Genomic DNA, 24367 nt, shown 5'->3' on the forward strand with positions numbered 1-24367 from the left:
AGTGTATAAATGTGAGTGAATGGTGAATGGAGATGTAGTGTAAAAGTGCTTTGGTCGAGAAGAAAGGCGCTATACAAATACGGAGCATTTACATTAATAGCGTTGTCAACACATACCTCAGCCATCTTTTATGGTTAACTTTAGATTTTTATTATTTTTTCCCATATTCACAGTCTGGATCAGATGTCCCACTTGGTGCCCAGAGAGCTGCAGAGACCTGGGATGGATCCTCAGTGTTCTGGATGTCTGGATCTGTTGGCATAGATTGATGTATAAAAGGCCTTTCCTTCCTCTGTTTACTTTTACATTTAATGTTAGTTTTAAGTACTTTCCACATTTGTTTTTCATGTATGTTTCATATATACTGTTTATGGTTCACATTGCAATAAATTCCATATGTATTTGCACTCCTTCTGTCTCTACTACTGACTGAACTCTTGTTTAGAGAGATAAATCTAGTGTAATTTGAAAAGTGAAAATACTCCCAAAAATTGTTCATGTTTCACATAAAATGTTGCCAATTATGCAGAATATTTCTTTGGGTGCAGAAGTATTTCCGCTTTCTACCTTATACTTAAAGACAAAATAAGGACCCTTACACTCAGTACCAGAGCCTGAAGTTTGAGGAGTGCCTTGTCTGCTGCTCTGTCTAGTTTAAACATAAAAGAACAAGCACACATCCAAACCAAACCTCTCGACTTTTGTAAAGTAGGTTAATTAACAGTTTTGCACCGTTACTTGCAAATTCGTCTCACTTGCCTTGGGTAGCCATCTTGAATTTTCCAAAAACGTAAAGACCTGTTCGGCCTTTAATGACGTCAATTGTCTGCGTGCATATCTACACTCAGAGGGTTTGATTTAGAAATCAATCACTCAAAAACGATGATCCATAAATAATTAAAACGTAACTCGTTAAGAAGACTTAGTTGTTTAATGTATGGTATACATACTAGCTGGTTTTGATTGCTAAACTCATAATGCTTTTCAGTAAGCAGTGTGTTGGGGTTTACAGTGCACAGACACATGACACCATCTGAACTTTCTATCTATCTTTTTGTAGAGCAACAACCATTTTCAGATCCTGAGAGAGTTCTTTGCCATGAGGTACCATGTTGAACTTCCAGTGACCAATATGAGGGACTGTGAGAGCGATAACACCAAATTTAACACACCTGCTCCCAATTCACACCTGAGACCTTGTAACACAAAGAGTAACATGACAAAATGGCTAATTGGGCCCAATTTGGACATTTTCACTTAGTATCAAGGCTCACTCACACAGTAGAAAATGACTCACAAGGCACGACTCCAGATGTTTCACAAAAGGAGGTTTATTGCTTAATCCAAAAAACAAGCGAAGGTACAAAGTCGCTAGGCAGAAATCTATATCCAAAATCCAAAGGAAAGGTCAAAACACACTTATAGGGAAAAACACAGAAAAACTAGAACTCTGTCACTGGGGAACAAGATGATCTAACACAGACAACAGGGAGGAGTGGGTTTATATACACTAGGACAGAGGAGACAGTGAGGTGCAGGTGAAGCACATGAGGGCGGGGACAGGCAATCACACTTGGTGGGAGGGCAGACAAAGACCTGAAATGAGACACAAGATAAGTAACTCACACAAAACAGGAAGTGGGAACAAATAATGAAACTGACTAGGGACAGTAAAATGAGGTCGTGCCCTAGCTGCAGGCGCTGGACATGACACTTATGGGTGTTCTCACTTTTGTTGCCAGCTGTTTAGACATTACAGTTTTTTACGATCGCTATGACAATCCTTCCAGTACTTTTAACAATTTTCCTAAACTCTTAACACAGTTTGCACAACATCCGTCTGTGTAGGCTATACAATTAACTCATTTCTTGTTGCTTTGACACAAAATGCATACAGTTTACACAAATTTAAAATGCTTGAACTTCTTTTATACAACCAAGATCAAAACAATGGATTCTTAGTGCCAAATTTACAAATGCTTCTTTTATTACATTGCTACTGAGAAACAGCTGATTGGAGGTATGCAAATAGACCAATCACAGCTGATTCCCATCTAGGAAACACACTCAGGTGTTGAGATTCTTTCAATTGCATGACCATATGGTATAAAAGAGGACTTCTTTGGGCTGATCTTGTGTGGAAAAGAAACAATATAGAGCAACACTAAGAAAGTAAGTAAAATGCCTGCACGAGGGAGAGGAAGACAAGTGCTAGGACAAAGTAGAGGAGTTGGGCAAGGGCGAGGAATGCCCGGACCTGGACAAGGTAGAGGTAGAGGAGTCAGAATGCGTGGTGGTGCTCAAAGAAGGCTATGGTAACTGATGAGATAAGAGCAACTATCATAGACCATGTCATAAACCATGGGGTATCATACAGAGAGGCTGGTGAATGAGTGCAGCCAAATTTCAGGCGGGACACAGTGACATCTATTGTCCAGACTTTTCGAGAAACCAACAGGTAGGACATTGTCTAAGGGCTCCTCCTACTGCAAAGTTTAAATATTTTACTATGTAATGCAGTGACTGTATGCCTCCGGTCCTAATATGTAACTGTATTTTGTCTCTCTAAGGATTCAACGTCTACCTCCCTCAAAACAAAAATACTTATTTGGAACATTGGGAGGAAAAGAAAATCCAACATCAAATAGATGGCTATCTGGCCCTAAACAGAGATTAAGAAATGGCTGGATATCTCTCTGCTGTCAGAGATATCAAGCAGAGGCAGATTCTTACCAAGTACAGACTCAGTGACCACACCCTTGCAATTGAAAAAGGTAGACATAAAAAGTCCTGGTTACCAAAAGAGCACACGCCTCTGGAGCAACTAGGAGTTCTCTAGTAGTGTCTTGCACAGTGACACATTGGTGAATGTGACACAATGGTGAATATGACACAGTGGGGAATTGAACCCAGGTCTCTTACATCAAAGGCACGTGTCTTATCCAATGCACTCACCACCCCTTCTATGGAGTCTGTCACTGTACAACAGGTGAGGTGGAGACAGAGACACATTTTTTCCGAAATGTGATAAATATAGAAGCATAAGAGAGCAATATAATACCGGATTTCAAAGATCTTCAAGAAAGCTATAAATTAAGAATAATCCTAGAAGAAGGACATTCAGCAAACCTCACCGCCAAGCATCCCTGAGTCACAACCTGAGATACAGCGAGTGACTCAGCCAATTGTTGCACGTTACGTTCGCTGCATGGCAGGTTACATCTGTTTCACTTTTATTTGTAGTTTACGTTTTATCTATATTTGTTATTTTTGTTTTTTTAACTGCTAAATTGAATGGTTTTGATTGTATTAATCTTATTCAAAGGTAAACTTTTGATATTGCTGCAATCAACTTTGGCAACTTGGTTTAACTTAAACATTCATACCAATTAAGCACATGACCTGAACTGATACTGAAAGAGAGAGAGAGAGAGAGAGAGAGAGAGAGAGAGACTGTGTGTGTAGGGAGAGAGAGAGAAAAAACTATAGCGATTTATAGATATGTATAGCGAGACATGTATAGATATGTATACCGACAGAGATGTATAGCGAGAGAGATGTATAGATATGTATAGCAAGAGAGATGTGTAGATGTGTAGAGCGCCAGATGTATAGATATGTATAGCAAGAAAGATGTGTAGATATGTAGAGCGCCAGATGTATAGATATGTATAGCAAGAAAGATGTGTAGATATGTAGAGCGACAGATGTATAGATATGTATAGCAAGAAAGATGTGTAGATATGTAGAGCGCCAGATGTATAGATATGTATAGCAAGAAAGATGTGTAGATATGTAGAGCGACAGATGTATAGATATGTATAGCAAGAAAGATGTGTAGATATGTAGAGCGCCAGATGTATAGATATGTATAGCAAGAGAGATGTATAGATATGTATACCGACAGATGTATAGAAATGAATAGCGATAGTTGTAGCAATATAGATAGATATAGAGATATATAGATAACCCTAACCTGTTTGCACTTTCATGATCATACCTGCTCAAAAAAGTCTGCCAATTAATCTTGTCAGATGTGTGTGTGTGCCTGCTCATGCAGGCCTGGTCCTGGTGGGCGACACTGTCAGAAGGCCAGCGTGGAGCACAAGGCCTGCGAAGGTCCTCCCTGTCCCAAGGGAACACCCAGCTTCAGAGACCTGCAGTGTCTGTCCTACGACCGACACGCCAGTAAAAAGAAGGGCAGCATGCTGACTGCTATTATTAATGATGGTGAGGCACACACACACACACACACACACACACAATCATTGCTATTGAAGCAACAGCCCCCTCACTTAAGGTCCCAGCACAGAAATGTGTAGTACACCACAAGAAAGAGTGATAGGTGCAGATACAGTAACAGAAAATTTACCCTGTTTCAGTGTTTGTTCTTCCATAATTATCCACACAGTGGGGTGTTGTCAGATGAAGGATGTTGGACAAATTAACATAAACATTAATAAGGAATATGAATAGAAATATTCCTACAACTATAATATTGTGTGGAGGGGTGTACTGGGACTATATATATATATATATATTTTTTTAATTAAAGTTTTGCTAAAGTTCAATATTTGCTGCCAGTCTATTTTTGACAGAAGTCACCTCAAGCAGCACAGAGCAGATGAACCAGGCAGGAAGTCAGACACAGAATGGCATAGAGAATCCGGTCGATTTTCAAAATAAAACACCCTTTGCAGACTCCCGATCGTACATCAAAAATAAACACAGTTAAAACAGACAAAATTTTTTTAACTATGTAGCCTATTTAACCATAGTAGAAGCACAAAAATCAATGGCAACTGAACAAATAAGCAAAATCTGAAAAAGTACGGCTGCGCCTCTGTGGCCGGAGCTAATCACGGACATTATAGTGGCTTTTGAGTAGTGTTGGGCAGTAATGCGTTACTGTAATACTATTACTTTTCCCAGTAACTAAGTACTGTAACTAATTACTTTTCTGGTGTGGTAATATTATTACTAGTTACTGAACGCACCATCCTTGACTTAAATCCACGACTGTGCTGCAGCTCAGCGGGACCGGACTTTGTTGTTCATGTCCACTGACAGCCAAAACTAAGGAAGAATGGAGAACGAGGGAGAGAGGCGTTCTTTCCACAGCTGGAAGTAGCTGCTCCATTACTGTGTCACAGTCTAAGATGCAAAGAACATTGTCGTCTATTGTAAACTCTGTGCGACCAGCAAAAAGCTTTCAGTGCGAACATTTCTACATCTGATTTATTGAAGCATCTGCTCACAACAGAAAAACTCTGGCAATATTGCTCTTATAAATAGGCTACATGTGCAGTAAAACTGCTGTTTAAAAGTCGGGATTTACTTGCTTGATTTTTTTATTTCAGCCGGTGGCGTTAAGAAACGTTAGGCCTAGGCTATATGCTTTGTGAAAACCACACTCCTTGCTGCTGTTATGGATATGATGTTAGTTAAAAAGTCAGGGGAGACTACTTTGTTTGGGGGTGAAGTCAGCCTATAATTTGTATAATTATCAACGTGGACCGCCATATTGATTTTCCAAATTTTTACTAGGCATATTTAAAATCATTTTTGATTAAGGTGCTGTATTGATGAGCATATATTCATGCAGCACCTCCTGGCTCTTTCCCTGTTTCTCCTGTCTCTGCAGCACAGCAGGGCTGTGGACAAAAAAAATCTCCTTTCTTAACCTCCTTTCCTTGACCTCGATGAAAAACGTCATAAGGTCATGGAAAGATGTGAAGGAGAATCTGTTAGGACTTAGGAAAAGTGGACCGCGGGGCTCAGAGAATCCGACTGCTCTTTTCTAAGCAACGTAATTATACGACGGCGGATGTTACTGACGTGGCTTGCCATGATGAAACTACAATATTCCGAAGATGGACTACAAACAGCGCATCTTTGACACTGCGCCCCATGTTGTTGTAATGCAGACCATTTAAAGGTGGACAACACGGTGGAATACTGTATATTACTTAATAACCAAGATAGCAAAAAGGCAGATAAGGTAGCGTACCAGTCACTAAATAATGGACAGGGTTGTCGCATTGAGAAAACTTGCTCACACTCACCCTCCTGCCCACCCATAGGCCTATTTATCAACATGAATCCCAATTATATGGAAATACAGTGTTTCCCACAGAATGACAGCGTAACTGTGCCGAGAGAGAGAGAGAGAGAGAGAGCTGGCTGCGAACAGTGTCTGGGCCAAAATAATACTTATAATATTGAGGGGGGATATGAGCAGTCCTCGTTTTTGCTGAAATCTGATTCGCTCTACAGCGTCCATATGAGACGAGTTCAATCTCAATACGTTTTGTCAGGGCTAAACTCAACCCAGGGTTGTGTGACAAGCAGAGAAGGTAAATATGTCGAAAAGAAATAAAGAGGAAAAAGAAATGTGTGGTGCCAAAGAAATATGAATTAAGAAGAAAAAAACTTTTGCACAAGAGGCAGCTAAATGTGCCAAATTAACCGACCACTTCCTTGGTCGATAGGTGTTGTGGCAGACCCAGCACAGGCACTGATAAGTAATGTATAGATCATATATAGGCCTAATGAAATTTTTTATATATGCATTTATGTATAGGCATATAGGCTATTTTATATATTTATATATATTATAAACAACAGTTTGCAATGTGTTATCACAGACAACAAGACAACATTGTTCTATAAGTGAGGAATCTCTGTATATGCATATTAGCTGCTAGGTCAGTGGAGGTGAGAGAGGGACAGGGTGATGATGACCCCAGTCATATTGATGAGGAGGAGGAACAGGAGGAGCTGCAGGAGAAGGACAAGGAAGAGAAGCAGGGGGAGAAGGACAATGGAACCAGACAAAGCAGTGGCAGGTACAGGGCCAATGTGCAGGGCTGGGTAGGCAATCATTCATTGATTGCATTAGAAAATGGATTATTGTTAATTATATTTATTACTGATGTCCTTCTCATGCATATGTAGCTGTACAAGCAGAGGGTCCAGCACAGGGGAAGCTGATCCAGAAACAGGCCTACCCATAGCTGAAGATAAGTGATTTTTTTATTATATTTAAGTATTTCAGAACTCTGACTCAGGCGTGCCTGACCTGGTCTTGTTCAGTGCAGTGGTACGTTGCTTATACAAACTTCGGAGGCAGGTGTCATATACAGCTGAACGATTAATCGTTTTCAAATCGAAATTGTGGTTTGAAAGAATGCGATTAGCTAATCGTGAAGGTGGTGATTAAAATGTAGGTTAATTATACAGCGCATCTGACCCATTTTAAACAGTCATGCAATTACAAATTCATTCCCTTCTCATCCTTGTGTGACAGATCTGCTCGCCAATTACAAGCGCCAGAAATCCACTGACTCGGGTTACGACACGTTACAGCTGCATCTTGGTTTTGATGCATCCATAGCATGGCATCAAAGTCCACTGGAAGCGTCTCAGAATGGTTTCAGCAGCGGCGCGTGCAGACTTATTAATTTGTCCTTTTTGTGCTTCTACTACCTTCTTCTCAGCTCAGCTCTTCAGGCTGCATATCCCACAGGGAGCATTTCAGAATGTAGAGTTCTCTACTGAGCTACCTGCAATAGCTCAATAAACTCCCCACTGGAAGGGTTTCAGGACAAGTACAGTGGATACAACTCGAGTCACGTTATAAGCTTTATTGCGCACACATACACAATACTCATCCACATACTAGGTAGCCTGAATGCTACCGCTACGATAGCTTGTTAGGAATAATAAACAAACCTTTAACCTAGTAAGAAGATATTGGCGATATATATGCCTTCATTTGGAATAAGTCGGTAAATGTACAAACTTATTTCTCGAATACTCCAGAACATAATAATACCATCCATCACTTGTGATATATATATATATATATATGTAAATCACTAGTTATACCTGCTGGAAAGCTCTACACCTCCCACTGATTCTAGAATCCAAGTAGGCCCCCATGACCATAACATAACAGTTAAACTTCTAGATATGAACATTCACTCCATGACCATGCAAATAACACTGCATACTTGGATATGAACGTACTGTATCACAACATGAATAACTACCTCTTGATAGCTGCTTCCTGCTTTCTTACAGTGCAGACGCTTTGCTGCTTGCTCTTGCCTCTGCTTGCATTCTTCTGCTTAAACTCCCTTTTTTCTGCTAGAAATCAGCAGCTCTTGGATACTTTTAAATCACTGGGACTGTCAGATAAAGTTGGCTCTTGCCATACTTTAAAAACTTTTATGATCTTAGTGCTACGCGAGTGCGGCTTATCAGTAGCACTAGCCTGTACTGCAGTGACTGGAGTTATAGCTAATGCTAATTAGCAACAAGATGCCCCCCTTCTCCACGGAAGACTTCTACAGAAAATTGCAGTGCTGGAAACCAAGATCCACAGGTTAGAAGTGAATGTGGAAGTGAATGGACTATGTGGGAATGACACCACTTTACCGTGGACCCACAACAGTGGACAAGACCATGCTAACACACGGCTAATTAGCACCAACAAGACTACCAACAAGCAGGAGGCCTGTGTACTGGGTAATAAATCTGAAAGTGGGAGTCCTCTCTGGAACGCTCTTGGTGCAAAGCCTAAGAGTAAATCTTTTCCTGGGGAAATGGGAGGACGAGTAACAGGCAGAACCCAGCGCACTGAGATTGTGATGTGACTGGCTGGCCTGCATTATCATCCAGGCAGAGCGCCTCTTCAACCCTTGTTCTTGGTAGGACACAGCCGTGGACAGCTGCGAAAGGGAGAGTTAGCAACTAACCTCCCCAACAACTGAGTGTGCAACAGCAGAACAGATTTTCACCACTATTGCAGGACCCTGGATCTCCGTTTGATGACCTGGATAACATCCCATCCTCACACAGAAGGGTAAGGACTGAGAGTAAATCAGAAAGTAAAAGGCTGCAGGGAAAGCTAACGACTGGGCCTCAAACTCTGATTGTGGGTGACTCTGCTGTAAACGATGTAAGCATGTGCAGTAAGAACACCAAAATACTCTGCTTTCCGAAGGATACAGTGTCTGACTTGGCAGAAAGAATCCTGTATATCGTGGCTGAACATCCTACTGTGAAAACATCATACTGCACATCGGGACCAATGCAACAGTCTGAAGTCTTGAAAGAGGATTTTAATAATCTGTTGAACACAGTCAGCTCTTTGAATGCTGAGGTGTTTATCAGTGGCCCTATACTGCCAATCTGAAGAGGAGCTGAGAGATTCAGCAGATTAATGGCATTGAACACATGGCTCTCAACGGCATATACTGTCCATTCAGTGCATTTCATCGAAAATTTTTACTTTCTGTGGGACCGCAGACATCTTTTTAAGGCAGATGGACTTTGCCTTAACAAGTCAGGAGTAAAATTGTTCAGCTCCAACCTGTTTTACTTTCTGTATCACTCATCTGTTCCCTCTGCAAAGGACAAGAAACAAGAGGAATCTAAACAAGAAGAACATATAACACTACATGCCAGAAACCTTGAAGGAGAGCCACCTCAGCCCCCGCCGGAAGAGAGCTCTGATCACGGGAGACAACTGAGCCAAGAGGAAGAGCCTCCATCTCCCTCACTGAAAACCAACAGTGAGGATTCACCATCTCTATCCCCCAAATCCCCATCCAGGTCACCCTTATCTCCAGAGACCCATTCTCCCCTCTCCCCCCTGTTGGACTTCACTGATCACATGGAAGACCTGGTTAGAGCTGGGACAAAATTTACTCCCCGCACCTTCCCTCGCTCCACGCCCATTTTCTCTACCATAAACCCCCCTGACCGTCCACCTCCACCACTGGTTCTAAGTCTTCCAGGTTTGACACATGTGTCACAAATACAGCGCACAACCCACCTTGGGGCTCTGCAATGGCAAAAAAGCCCAGTAAGCTCTGTCTGATATGTGCTGGGTCCAGGCTACAAGGAAAATAGCACTCATGACTCTTCCCAGGACAAGCCGGGGCCCAGTGTGCCGGCAGTCTTCTCCATCCCTGTCTTGACAGGTAAGCATGGTGAATGTGTGTGAAACAGGAAGCACTCAACATATCCTGCAAATTTAGTATTAATTCCTCGTCAGCCGCAGCCTGTCGAAAACAGTGGGCCAGATAATGTTTTTAACACACTAAAATTAGCTTTGTTAAATGTTAGGTCTTTGGCAGGAAAAACATTTTTAATCAATGATTTTATAATCAATCACAATCTTAATTTCATGTTTTTAACTGAAACTTGGTTGGACCAAGATAACAGTGCAGCTGTTCTTATCGAGTCTACCCCTCCCAACTTCAGTTTTATGAGTGAAGCTAAGTGCATAAGAGAGGAGGTGGAGTTGCCATTTTGTTAAATGACTCCCTCCAATGCAAAAAGATGTTTTATGGGAATTTTGCTTCTTTTGCATATGCCCTGTTCAGCTGAATTCCTCTTCTCGAGCTATTTTTCTAAATATCTACAGGCCCCCTAAATACTGTGCAAACTTTTTTGATGACTTTGGTGAACTGCTGTCTATAATTTGTATTGACTTTGACTGTGTAGTTATTGTTGGTGATTTTAACATCCATGTTGACAACCCCCAGGACAGAGGGACTACAGAACTGTGTTGTGTTCTTGATAATTATGGACTGACCCAACATGTGACGGAGCCCATACACAATAAGGGGCACACTTTGGACTTAGTCATCCCCAAGGGTCTGGACATTTCCAAGGTTGTGGTGACCGGTGTTGCACTCTCTGATCATTCCTGTGTTTGCTTTGAGATTGCTATCTGCATGCACACAAATGTACAAACAGAGGTAATCACAAAACGGCATATCACTGAAAACACTAGTGAAAAATTTATTGATTCTCACAGGTCTCAGTGAATGAGCTTGTAGATAATTTCAGTTCTAAAATTACAAATGTTATTGATGCCATTGCACCAGCCAAGGTGAAGGTGGTTTCTGGTAAGAGAAGATCTCCATGGAGAAATGCCACGCTGGTTAGAACTCAAAAAAGAGTGTCGAAAAGCTGAACGCAGGTGGCGGAAAACAAATCTCCAGGTTCATTATGACATCTATAAAGAGAGACTTCGCATTTATAATTTAGAACTGAGAAATGCAAGGCGGTCCTTCTTCTAGGCCCATATCAAATCTCCCATTTTTAAGTAAAATCATTGAAAAGGCTGTTTTTCAACAGCTTAGTGCTTTCTTGGCACTAAATAACTGTTTTGATGTCTTTCAGTCAGGTTTTTGACCACAGCACTGAGACGGCTCTTGTTAAGGTCTTCAATGACATCCATTTAAACACTGACAGTGGCAGAATTTCAGTCTTAGTATTATTGGATCTCAGTGCTGCATTCGACATGGTCGACCACAACATATTACTAGACAGACTTGAAAACTGGGTTGGACTTTCTGGCACAGTACTAAAATGGTTTGAATCCTACTTAAAGGACAGGGACTACTTGTGGGAGTCCTCACTGGGTCCTGCGCATCCAAGCAGAAGAAAGTTGAGAGTGATGACTTCCACGGTCTCATCTTTTAACTGGGCTCTGGCACCGATCGGTCTCTCATTTGACAGGTTAGCAGCAAGGTACAGGAGGGTCTGGAACTCCAGCGCTGTCAGGTTACATTCTTTGCCAACATTGCTTAATGCTGTCTTGAGTACACAAACAGCTGCCTCAGCTGCCGCATTTCAGTGGGGATAGTCCGCCAGGTGAAATACCCACATCCAGTCGGTCCCTACAGCTGCAGCCTTCTTCTGGACCTGATCCTTGTTAATGCCACTTAGGAACTCATAAAGCTCCTTTAATACTGGTCTGGCGCCCACAAAGTTTGTCCCTTGATCCGACCAGAGCTTTCTTGGGTGACCCCTGAGAGCTGTAAAGCGCTGGTATCCTTCCGTCGACAGATCTTCCACTATGTCAGCATGTACTGCTCTCAAAGCCATACAGCTGAACACTACACCCCAGATTTTTATTTTTTTCTTCGTCTTATAGTATCTTTAACAACATACGGTCCGAAAAGGTCCAATGTCGTAAACTCGAAAGGTGCGGCTGGTTCAATTCGTTCGAGGGGAAGCTCACTCATCACCTGTTTGCTCATTCTCGCTTTGGTCTTTCGACAGTGCATACAGGAGTCAATGACATTTCTGGCAATCCTTGGTCCCAGCATGCTTTAGACCTCACACGGAGGAGTGTGCCAGCAACACCTTCGTGGTTAACCTTATGGGCCTCTTGGCCCCCAGCACTGTCTGACTATCAATGAAGTGGTACCACTTCTCCACATCTAACCTTTCCATGCTTCAATACCTATCCCTTTAGACGTGTGGCAAAGACAGCCCCGCATACCTCAGCCTTTACTGCGTCACTTTTTTGGTTGAGTGGGGTTAACTTGGCCTTTTGACAGCTGATTTTACCAGCTGGGTGACCACACCATTTGACGTCTCTCATCGCAAGTACAATACAGCGCCATAGGACTCGCAGCTCCCGTCAGAAAATGTAATTCCCCAGGGTTTACCCCTCCAGTCAGAGGGCGTGAGGCGTCTGTGGAATTTAATGCTACTCAAACTAGCGTACTTGAACAGTTCAATTGCCTTTCCTCTGAGCTCATCAGACAGAGGTTCATCCCAGGTGTCTTTAGTAAGCTTCCTGGAAGGCTCTTCTCACAAGGATCACTCCTTTCTGTTTCACAGGTGTTACTAGACCAATCAGGTCATATAGTCCGGTGATCTGGCTCAGTAGAACACGACGCATCAGTGGCTTTGGAGTCTTTACTACCACTTCTTCTTCAGTGAGGTCGACCTCGGTTCTCATTATCTTCCTCCTTCTGGAGACGTTGATGGAGACCATCACAAAGAGTTTGTCCTCTTGCGCGAGGTAACCAACCCCCAGGGCTTTGTTATCTTCCTCCCTTAGCTGGTTGGGCAATGTCAGAGTCACTGGCCTGGACTCTGTCCCATCCCGCCTCCCACTTTGACCGGACCGGACCCAAGGCTTGAGGTAGAAGCCTCCTGCTTTCAGTATTTTCTCTACTCCCTCTTGGAGCTTGTCTAGACAGTGTGGGTCATTATGGGACGTGAGGAGGTCATCGACGTAGGAGTCTTCCTCGATGACTCTTCTTTCCTCCTTCATATCAGAGAACTGGGGCAACTTCGCTGTCTCTCGCATGGCAACCTGTGCAATGCACCCCGCTGGTTTGTCCCCCATGTTCACCCTCACGACAGCATAATACATGGACCTCTTGTTCCTCCAACCAAACCGAATTGTACATCTTGGTGATGTCTCCAATAGCTGCATGTTTTCCTTCCCGGAATCTGAGAAGCACCGCTCTGATGGGATTTAGGACGTCTGGGCCTTTGAGCAAAATGCTATTCATGCACACCCCTCTGAACTCCTGGCTGCTATTCAAGACGAGGCGCACTGGCGTAGTCACTGAGTGGGGATTTAGAGCGGTTAAGTGGCTCACCCGCCACACAGCACCTTTCCAGCTGTCCATCATGTCCTTAGTGAGTTTAACAGCAGCTCCTCTCCCCACCATCTCGCCGACTTGCCTCATGTAAGCCTCTTTCCACAGAGGGTCTTTCGCAAGCCGCTTCTCAGCCCTCAGGAACGTTGCTTCCACAGCCTTTCGGTTGTTGAGAAGAGAGGCTGGGTTTTCTTTCCAGGGGTACTTCACATCCCAGTGTGGCTGGTCGCTGTGGGCGTCTCTCTCCCTGAAGTTTAGACCTGCCTTTATTATCTCCAGCTCTTCTTCTCATCAGCCAGGGAAATCTCCTTTCCTCCCAGTGGGCACTGTCCACAGCGACACCCTCCATAGGCAGGGTCACAGGCAGCACAGATGCTATCCCATTTTAGCCACCCAAGGATCTCTTTATTGCACACTGCTGTCGTTCGAACTTCTACGCTGCTTTCTTGCTCCAAATGGCTTCCTGGCCTTCCCACAAAATGTTCTTCAACTTTGACGGCTACCGTCTTCATTAAGTGAGCGAAGTGCGTCTCTGACTGCCATGTGGTCAACACCACTTCTTCGAAGAGGTCTGGATGCACACCACTCACGATCTTGCCCAGAGAACCATCCCACAACACCAGGTTGCTGACCCTTTGCAGCCTTTGTGGAGCTAATTGACCTTCTTGAGTACTGATCAATAGATCGATCTTCTCTGGGCGGGCCAGTTCTCCCAGCTTAGCTTCAGGAAAGAACTGCTCTAGTTGCTCTGATCTCACCACACGATCCACTTCTATCCCGTAGCAGATCATCTCGTGAAACTTCAGGGTTCCTCGTGATGCCCACACTTTTATTGTCACGAGATACCTTTTTGTATCAGCTTTCACCCTCATCGTGCCGACACCATACACGACAAGGGAGATTGGTTCACCTGTCAGCCCGAGCCTTTCCGCAGCTTGGTGTGTAATGCAATTTGTGTCAGACGCGAGATCAACCAAAGCTCCAAGACTGTCTCCTCTCTTTGTCATGACAGGTACAAACATCATGAGGACTGGATGTTCTTTCAAGCCGCTGTGTTCTATCAGACCCTTGCCAGAACACACTGACGACATTGCCTTGTTAGTACAGGCTTTGCGGACCGCCTCTAACTGGTGGGGAGTCAGCCCCAACTCGGCGAACACAGCCTCCCGCTCCTCTGTCGGACCACGAGGTCCCCTCTTTTCCCCTGCTTTGTTTTCCGTCTTGGTAGCATCCTTCTTAGTTGATGCCTTAGGGCAGAGGAAATAGTGGTGGTCCACTGGTGTGTCGCCTTTCTTACACTCCTCCTTAGACAGAGGAACTTTGGAGTGCACCCACTGTCAACCCTGTGAACCTCCAGGCACTTCGTACACGCTCTTGCCTTTTTCACCTGAGATTTCTTCTCCGACAGACTGGCCTTCCTGAAAGTTTTCCAGCGAAACAGTTTACCTCCGTGTTCTTCATCACCACACACAGCACATGGCAACTGCTTTGGAGTCTCTTTTGACTTCACTTGCCATAGTCTTAGTGAACGACTTCTTTTCTCTCCATCTGTCACCTGGTTTCTCCCGGTAGCTTGGTCGCTCAGGAGCATTAGCAGGCCATGGCTTGCTGGGCAGCAACTGCCCCAACCTCATGAGCAACAACTTTTGGTCTTTCAGGAACAGCAAGAGCCTGTCGAAAAGGTTTCCTTGGTGGACGTCGTTAACAGGGTTTATCACACACATGAGCCAATCTCTTTTCATAACATAAGGGAGTTTACTCTCCAAAGACCATATCGCCAGCTGGTTCTGTACAGCGTCTGTGCACCCCAGGTCTGCGAGGTCCAATACTGCTCTCTCCACCGCTAGAATCAACTCTAACGTTTTTCGTGGCTGGTGGTTTTTCACAGCAGGTCGTGATTGAAGCTCCAACACAATCTCTTCTGCCGTTTGTGCTTTGTCACCATAACAGTTCTCTAATTCCCTGAAGATATCGTTTGTATCTCTGCTACGCAACAGTCTGAGCTCACTTTTCACAGACTCACCTATACTGTCTAGCAAATAAAGTTTTTTGCATTCCCTTTACCCCATTGGTTCCGCTTGCGCGTGAGCCTTATTTTTGTTCGGGCCCATTGAGAGCTGTTATCCCCACCAGCGTACAAACCAGGGCTGCTATATGGCACGCTACTACCTTGTCCCATGCTGACATTGACGGGTCAACAGTCATCAGTTGTGGCATGCTGGCATGGGTCGGAGGTTGGGCGAAACTGACACTAAGTCCACCATCAGACCGTCCTGACTGCAAGTTGGGCTGTAATGTCTCTTGGGGAGTACTGTGTGTGGTAGCTGCTACATACCTGCCCTGAGGTTGACTAGTGACAGCAGCACCTTCAGCAGCACCGGTAGAGATGCTTGCTCTGTCAGAGAACATGAATGAAGGAGAGGTCGTAACATATACAGTTATCTGCAGCTGTAAGGCTGTTGATGGCTGTTGTGATAGGCCCATCGGGAGGCATCATCGCCTCCCACATCTTCATCCTCTTCCTCCTCACCTCCGTCTGCATCGTCCTTTGGTTCTGTACTGTTCCTCTTAATGACCTCATTATCACGTCGGCATGTCCACTCATCCATCAGTTGCTCCTTGTCCTCTCTCATTGATAAAAGGAGCATCCATTTTTCTGTTCCATGGGGCCGATAGTCTCTCCAAGTGTACGCGGCCTCCCTGAGTTCATGGAGTTTCCTATCCAGCTTTACACTTTCGACCCTTTGCTGTATCCATGGCACTACCTTACTTTTCCTGAACGCCTCAGCCCGATCAAGAGCAGACTTGAACTGTGTTACAAGAGCGTCTATGTCCGGCACTGCATACTTGGACCACAGAATTTCCATGATCTTGCTCTCAGTTTCTAGGAACCTTTTGCTCACTGGCATCTCTCTTCGCTAGGGCGTCAGGCTCACTGTCGTCACCCGTACGGTCTATCTGGTTCTGTGCGTCAACATACTCATTACTGACATCGAGGAGTTTGTCATAATCATCCTTCAGTCTCTGACAACTCAACTTCACGTAAACGGCCAGCACTAACGTCAAGGCGGTTTATACGTGTTGTGAAATTTCGTTGCGAATTTGAGCGTTTCCGCTTTAAGCTCTCTAGATCTGGCTTGTCATCTGCCTTGTAGCGGTGTTGTTGACGGCTGCTTCAGAAGCCGAGTGTCCGATCCCGGCGCCAGTCATCAACAATGGCTCTCTTCCGCTCGGGGTCCGTGTAGTCTCTGGCACGGCTTCGACGACGGTTTACAACTGTCCAGTTCTCTACTGAGCTACCTGCTATAGCTCAAACTCCCCACTGGAAGGGTTTCAGGACAAATACGGCGGATACAACTCGAGTCACATTATGAGCTTTATTGCGCACACATACGCAATACTCATCCACATACTAGGTAGCCGGAATGCTACCGCTATGATAGCTTGTTAGTTGGATATTAGTGACGTTAGTTAGTCAGTTTTGTTTGTGTGTTTGTTGGCAAGGCGTCCCAGTCCTGAACATCAACTAAACGAAAATGAAACATAAAGGTGAAACGCCTGCGCACTGTACCTAATTAAGCATACACAGAAAAGATAGTCTGGAGACTAGGAATAATAAACAAACCTTTAACCTAGTAAGAAGATAACATATATATGCCTTCATTTGGAATAAGTCGGCAAATGTACACACTTATTTCTCGAATACTCCAGAACATAATCATACCATCCATCACTTGTGATATATGTTTATATGTGTGTATATATATATGTATATGTAAATCACTAGTTATACCTGCTGGAAAGCTCTACACAGAATCAGAGCATTTTGCCTGCCTGATTTTGCTGACATGTTCAGATTTGTTGATTTCGTAATCAGTGTTTGCTTTGTGCTTCTACTATAAAATGAAAAATGATCGGACGTTCCGTGAATGACTTCCTGCCTGGTGCGATCTGCTCTGTGCTGCTTGACGCGGCTTGCGTCAAAAATAAACCTGGGCTGCGTTTGAAAAGTTTTGTTTGCTTAGAAAGGTTCCTAACTGAGTGAAGTGAACCGCAAGTATTTCAGTGGCAGCCATGATAAGAGCTGTTCGAATTCTCTAAAAGCTAAGGAAAGGTGCCTCAGTGCTTCCTTTTATATCTCCTTTAGCATAGGGTACACTGGACCATCCTGTATAAAAGAAAGGAGAGAATGCCATCCCACAATTCCTTGCGGCGGCAACATTTAAAGCGCTGCACATTCTCAAACCCAAACGATAAAATCCATCAACCACATTTAGCAAAGTCCTTGCAACACAGACGCACATTATGATACTAATAATATATATTTGTAAATTATCAGCATGGCAATGAAAAGCTAACCCAAAAGAACCAATGAGCTGACACAATTACGCTAAGTATAATGAAAATAACGGTGGGCCAAGGACTGAACCCTGTGGTACCCCGTGCTGAAGTGGGGAAGGGTCGAAAAATGTGTGATTTTAAAACACATATTGAGATCTTTCTGAATTGTAAGATCTTCAACCACTTGGCACCTGGCTAGAGATGCCGAAGTATTTCTCGATTCTGTCCAAAAGTTTACAGTGGTCCACAGGATATAAAAAGCCGCGCTAAGATCCAACAACAAAAGGATAGATGTTAAGTCTGAGTCAGCAGCCAGTAACAGATCATTTACCACCTTTTGTGAGTGCTATTTCAGTAGAATGTTTTGCTCGAAAAAGCCGACTACAGCGCCTCAAAAAGATTATTAGAAGACAGATATTTTAAAAGCCAATTTGAGATCACTTTCTCAAAGACTTTAGGTAAGAAGGCCAAATTATAGACAGGCCTATAATTTTCCAACAGGTCTGTATCCAGATTTGGTTTCGTCAGTGATGGTTTAACCACTGGAGATTTGAAGCAAGCTGGAAAAACAGCTAAAATATACAATCCTAATGTTGGCCATAGTTCTTTAACAACCCAGGCAGGCAAGGGATCCAGAGAAGTGGTACCTCTTGCAGTCACTACAAATTTAGTTAACTCAGCCAAAGAAATTGCCTCAAACTCAGAGTGGCTCTGTTCTGTAGAAAATGGTCCGATGATAGCGCAGTTTAATCCCCCAACATCTGACTGGGGTATCGTAGTTCGTATGTCCTCAACTCTCTCATAAAAAATACATCATAAAATCATGTGCTGACAAATCTGTACTACTTACTGGCTGCTGACACTGTAAGTCTATCAACAGTTTCAAATAAAAGTCTAGGGTTATACTTATTATTCATAATCACATTAGAATAAAAAGTGGTCAGACTGTCATGCCATGCCGATAATAAACTTCAAGCTTAGTATGGCGCCACTGACGTTCAAGCTTTCTGCAGCTAATTTCGATGGTCGGAGGACAGACACCGTCACTATAGGATTTTCACTAAGTAACTCCTGAAATGGAGGAGCAGAGAAGTGTGTTAGACTGCGACTCTGCGTAGGGTTTAGGGTGGGTAACTGCTGAATTAGAAGGGCAGAGAAGTGTGTTAGACTGCGACTCTGCCTCCTGGTCTCAACTCTGGGTTGTCATGGATTTGGTCCACTAATAAACTTGGCCAGATTTCTAGAAATGAGAGCTGCTCCTTCCCAAGTGGGATGGATGCCGTCTCTCCGGATCAGACCAGGTCTTCCCCAGAAAGTCTGCCAATGATCTACAAAGCCCACATCGTTTGCTGGACACCACCTCGACAACCAGCGGCGGAATGACGACATGCGGCTATACATGTCATCACTGGTCAGATTTGGCAGGGGTCCAGAGAAAACTACGGTGTCCGACATTGTTTTTGCATATGTATACACCGACTCAACATTAATCTTAGTGACCTCCGATTGGCGTAACCGGGAGTCATTACCGCCGGCGTGAATAACAATCTTACTGTATTTACGTTTATCCTTAGCCAGCAGTTTCAAATAATACTCAATGTCGCCCGCTGTGGCCCCAGGGATGCACTTAACTATGGCTGCTGTCTTCGCTAACTTCACGTTTCTCAAAATGGAGCTGCCAATGATCAGAGTTGGTTTCTCTGTGGTTGTGTCGCTGAGTGGGGAAAATCTGTTAGAAACGTGAACAGGTTGATGGTGCCCTGTGCACTTTGAATGCTTACAACTATTCCTCCTTCGGACAGTCACCCAGCCCCCCCTTCCTGGCTGCACAGGGCATGCCGGAGGACGGCTACCAGAGGCTAACTCAGGCCGTTCCGCACCGACTACCGGGGACTGGCTAGCTACAGTAGCTAAAGACTGATCTACCAAGGTGCGGAGCAGGACTTCTAAATCACTGAGCCTCGCCTCCATGTCTATAAATAAACTACACTTATTACACGTACCATTAATGCTAAAGGAGGCAGAGGAGTAACTGAACATCTGACACACCGAGCAGGAGAAAGTAGGAGAGCGAGAGGGAGAAGGAGAAGCCATCGCTAGCTGCTAAGCTAAAGTTGCTAACGGCTAAGCTAAAGTACAAGCACTGGAAACGGAAATGAGTCGACAGGCTTACTGCAGTACGTCAGCAACCACAGTACGTCCTCACGTATGAGACAAGAGTTCAAAATTTCAGCAGTAGTTCACATGTTGGCTAGTGTATCGCCACTCAGTCTTTTCCATACTCCAAAGAGTACGGGCAGCTTGTGAGAAATCCCAGTGCACAAGAACAAGTTCCCAAGGAGTAAAATATAGAAGTGCTGGTACTGCGTACCGGTGAGTACTGACTGTGACTCTGATTAAGAATATACACACGTTGACACAGACAGACACACCTCTTTTTAGTTAGACCTGATGATGTACAGAGATGTTCTTAATTAAGTACATTTTAGTAGTATTTATTAAGTATACTGTTAAGTAATACAATGCATTTGACATCAACTCACGAGGTCTGTGATATTCTTGTAAAGGATTGAATTCGTGCCATTTGTAGTGAACAAATGTGGGTACTTTGTATAAAAGTTTGAGAACTCTAGCAAATAAATTCAGGGAGTTATAGTTGCTGAAGCAAAAAGTGTTACAACCATACCCGGTCTCCCCTACTGTTTAATAGTTAATGATAGAATTTAACTAAAGTCACCTGGCAGCACCACTCTTAAAGAAGAGAAAATTGATACACAGCATGTATATCCACAAGCATTTATTTAACAGAAAAACAAAAGCAAAACATACCAGAAACCATGAAACTAAAATACACTAAAAAATAAAGAGATGTGTGTGATAACAAGAGCGTGTGTGTGTGTGTGTGTGTGTGTCAGATCTGCACCGTATGTTCAGTGTGTACAAGCATGATCACACATGAAGCGGGAACTTTAAGTTTTTTGATTGTGTTTGAGGCGATCGTCTTATATATGTTATGTTTATACAGTATTTTCTAAAGGCATGTGTTCACTCGCATAGACTTTGTAAAAAACTTGGGTGCCTATAATGTTGCTAGTTGCGGATTTGTGGGTGGAAAACGCCGGAAAAAAGACAATGTCTGTGTCTTTTGGCTAGAGAGAGAGGCGGGGCAAGCTGGTGTGTTTGCAGTGAGATACCAGAGGTGCAAATAAGTCTGGCATCGGCCAAATTATTTTCAAGTCGTTAGATGGAACAGTTACTGTGTGTGCAATTAGCTCAGTTGGTAGTGCACAGGACTCACAGGTCTGAAGGGTTGTGTGCTCAATTCTCACTCGCTGTAAGTATTTTTTCTTCTTTTTTCAACAAGATGGTGAAGCGATTGTATTACATATCACAATTAAGCATGTGCAGGAGTGTGTACATCCCGGCAATTGGTCCACATCAACCTTTGGACGCTTACTTTTGTGTCTCCACTATATCCAGGCAGAGGAAATTCCTGCTTTTTCCATTCAGGGGAACCTGCGATCTCACATTTTCTGACAAAAAAATAATAATTATAGCAGCTGGAGCTGAAACACCAGCTATTATTGCTGGCAGTCCAGCTTTGGCCGCAGGCCACCTATTGTCAACCACTGCTCTAGGGAGTCCCAGTTAAGAGCACCTTGTGGTCCAATGCTACAGTCTTTACTGCATTTTATGTTTTCTAACTCTGCTTGAATTTACTCTGTCTGTTTTTATTGATTGGTGTAGTTGTAGTATTTCCAAAAATAACATTGAATGGAAGCATACCTTGTTTGTATTTGTACCCTACTATTGTACTAATCGTTAAACTAACAACTTTATTTCATGTCCGTGTGTGTGTGTGTGTGTGTGTGTGTGTGTGTGTGTGTGTTGTCTGAGCAGCGAAGCCATGTGTTTTGTTCTGCAGTCCGGTGGGTCGAGATGTCCCAGTTCTGATGGCTGACAGAGTAATGGATGGGACGCCCTGTGGACCATATGAGGCTGACCTGTGCGTTAACGGGAGGTGTCAGGTACACACACATACTCACACACATGTGCATACTCCTTCAGAATCACGGCATGGTTTAGGGCGGCTGTGTCTCAGGTGGTAGAGCGGGTTGGCCGTTAATCGGAAGGTCGGCGGTTTAATCCCTGGCTCCCCCTGGTTGCGTGTCGAAGTGTCCTTGGGCAAGATACTGAACCCCGATTTGATTGTATTGTATTGTGTGAATGTTAGTTTCTGTTTGAGCACTTAGTGTGTGAATGTGTATGACTGGTGAATGCAGATGTAGTGTAAAAGCGCTTTGAGTGGTCGAAAAGACTAGAAAGGCGCTATACAAGTACGGAATGGTACACACTAAATACAACTTGCCTACTTCCTCAGCCTTGTTCTTAGACCCACTCAACCACCATCGTCCATTAAAGAACTGAGCTGATAAGCGATGAGATCATGTGCATTGTTCAGGGCAACCATAGGTACCTCTCTGTCTTAAAACAGCTGATCCAGTGTAAGCATTTCAGCACGCCACTCTCATGTGATTCTAAATGGTCCTTAAGATGATTGACAGGCTAGAAGCAGCTACTAACACTCTACTGTATTGTACATAATCAGGAAGTATTGTACTGTTGGAATTTCAAAAAGGATAGATAGATAGGTATGGTGTTTATTTTTAGTCATAAGTTGTGAGCGTGTCAAACATGCTCACGAGCAAATTATGTTATTCCACACGTGCAAAAATTTACCTTCCCACGCGCACGATGCAGCCTGGTTTGCTCTCAAAGGATAACTCTGCTTGCACAGTGGAATCCTGCTCGCGCGCAGTGTGCTTCTGCTTGCGGAGTGGCGTTTAGCTCGCGCAGTGTATTTCTGCTCGCTCGAGTCTACATGATTTTTGACTGTTTGGGGGCGGAAACCAAGGAGGACACTCACCCTCTGATTGGTCACTTTCAACGTGATCACAACCAGAGCCCTTAAATAAGAGAGTTAAAACACTCTTTGATCTCAGCTCTCAGTAGTTCCAACCAATCCGCGCTGTCAACCACTTTGAACGGTTTCAGGTGGGACAGTCACCAGCAGCGACTATATTTGCAGCAGTTTTCGGATAAATATTAAGGCATAATTTGATTTGATTACTATTGTAGCATGGCTAAAACTTAGCTATGAATTTTAAAGAAATTAATACCCAGTTATGAATTTTAATATTCAGAAAATAGCAAAACTCCATAAAAGCTCTCGTTAAAAAGGGCACTACCGGAGTTGTTATTATCCTAGAGTCTCCGGACCTCTAGGTAGCTTTTAATAACTATACAATTATTACTAGTAATCAGTTAGTTAATAATCGCTAAATTATCTTAAGTCAGTAAGTCTCATATCTAAAGGGTCAATTCTCTTGGCAGGGACGTAGAGATAGTCAACAACACACAGTTCTTGATTATATTACAGTGAATTTATTCTCTAACTAATGCGATATAAAAGGGTGGTTAAATACAGGGAAAATAAACAATGGCTGAACAATGAGAAATGGAGGTTCGATTGTGGGAAGCATTTGACTCATACGGCAGAGGAGAACTAATGAAAGTAAGCTATGAGTTTAGGAGTTAAAAGAAAACATCCCTGACCACAGAATGTTTGTTAGGTCTTACAGCTTGTCGACGGCCTGCTTTGGCCTGTTGCACGGGTCCCACGCCAGCTTTTGCTAGGGATTCTCCGGGGTTCTCCGTGTCTGGCAATTCAGCTGTTTTCAGGTTTCCTTCGTTGCCGCTGGCGAGACCACGTGGCTTGGTCTGACCTCGGTGAAGTTGGCTCGACGAACAAGCTTAAAAGGGAACTTGGTCATTCCTAAATTAGTCCAATGTAACTTAACGGACTGAAAACTTTAACAAAACAAAAGAAAGAAAGAAAATAAAACAAAATGAGGGGCAGATCGATGTCGCGGAACTTCGCGTGTGTAGCTTCAAGCGAACAAAGGCCTGTTGCGCTGGTCGAACTCTTAGGGCGTTGCCTGGCGAGGCACGCCGGACGCGTGCCGAAGCGTACAGAGAGCAGAGCAGAAGACCAGGGCAGGAGGAGAGGAGAGGAGCCAAGAAGAGCGAACGACGTCGTGTGTCGCTCTTTTGTGGTCTGGGGCAGAAAAGAAATGTATTTGCACGCATTAAAATCAAATATTTTCCACAATCAAACCTCAATGGTCAAACGGTTGTACCGTTCTAAGTTAAGCATTTGGTAACAGGAAACAATTGTCACATTATTGGGCATGACATTTATACATTAACGGCATTTTTGACGATGGTATGTAATACTTATTTTGTCCACTTGGGGGAGCTCAGGTTACATGAGGAAAGCTTAGATTAACCCAAAACAATATTTCCTTAGGAACTGGGGAATTCAGCCTTAAATTCAAGCTGGATAATTAATAGAGTATAGTTGGACATTTCTTTATCATCATTTCTAAAGGAATTGTGTGAGAAAGTATTGTGAACCAGCTTTGGTTACACATAAGATGAAGGAGTGTCCTTAATCTTGCTGAAAAAAAAACACTGCAAAAGTAACTTATTTAGATTCTTTTCAGCACTAATATCAACACAGATAGCAGTTAATGCAA

The 24367-nt window shown here is 43.6% G+C and overlaps 1 protein-coding gene across 3 annotated transcripts in view; it reads left to right on the plus strand.

Moving 5' to 3' along the window:
- adamts17 (ADAM metallopeptidase with thrombospondin type 1 motif, 17) overlaps window positions 1-24367 on the plus strand; it is a 230929-nt gene that overhangs the window by 144316 nt on the left and 62246 nt on the right. For all 3 annotated transcript variants that reach the window (XM_038693288.1, XM_038693289.1, XM_038693290.1), the window contains 2 exons: window positions 4061-4230; window positions 21669-21796. In XM_038693288.1, the coding sequence (XP_038549216.1) occupies window positions 4061-4230; window positions 21669-21796 (298 nt within the window). The remainder of the gene's footprint in view (window positions 1-4060; window positions 4231-21668; window positions 21797-24367) is intronic.

This window comes from Micropterus salmoides, unplaced genomic scaffold (genome assembly GCF_014851395.1).
Source record: "Micropterus salmoides isolate LMB-PRFRI ecotype aquatic unplaced genomic scaffold, ASM1485139v1 Ms_hic_scaffold_3, whole genome shotgun sequence".
Taxonomy (NCBI): Eukaryota; Metazoa; Chordata; class Actinopteri; order Centrarchiformes; family Centrarchidae; genus Micropterus; species Micropterus salmoides.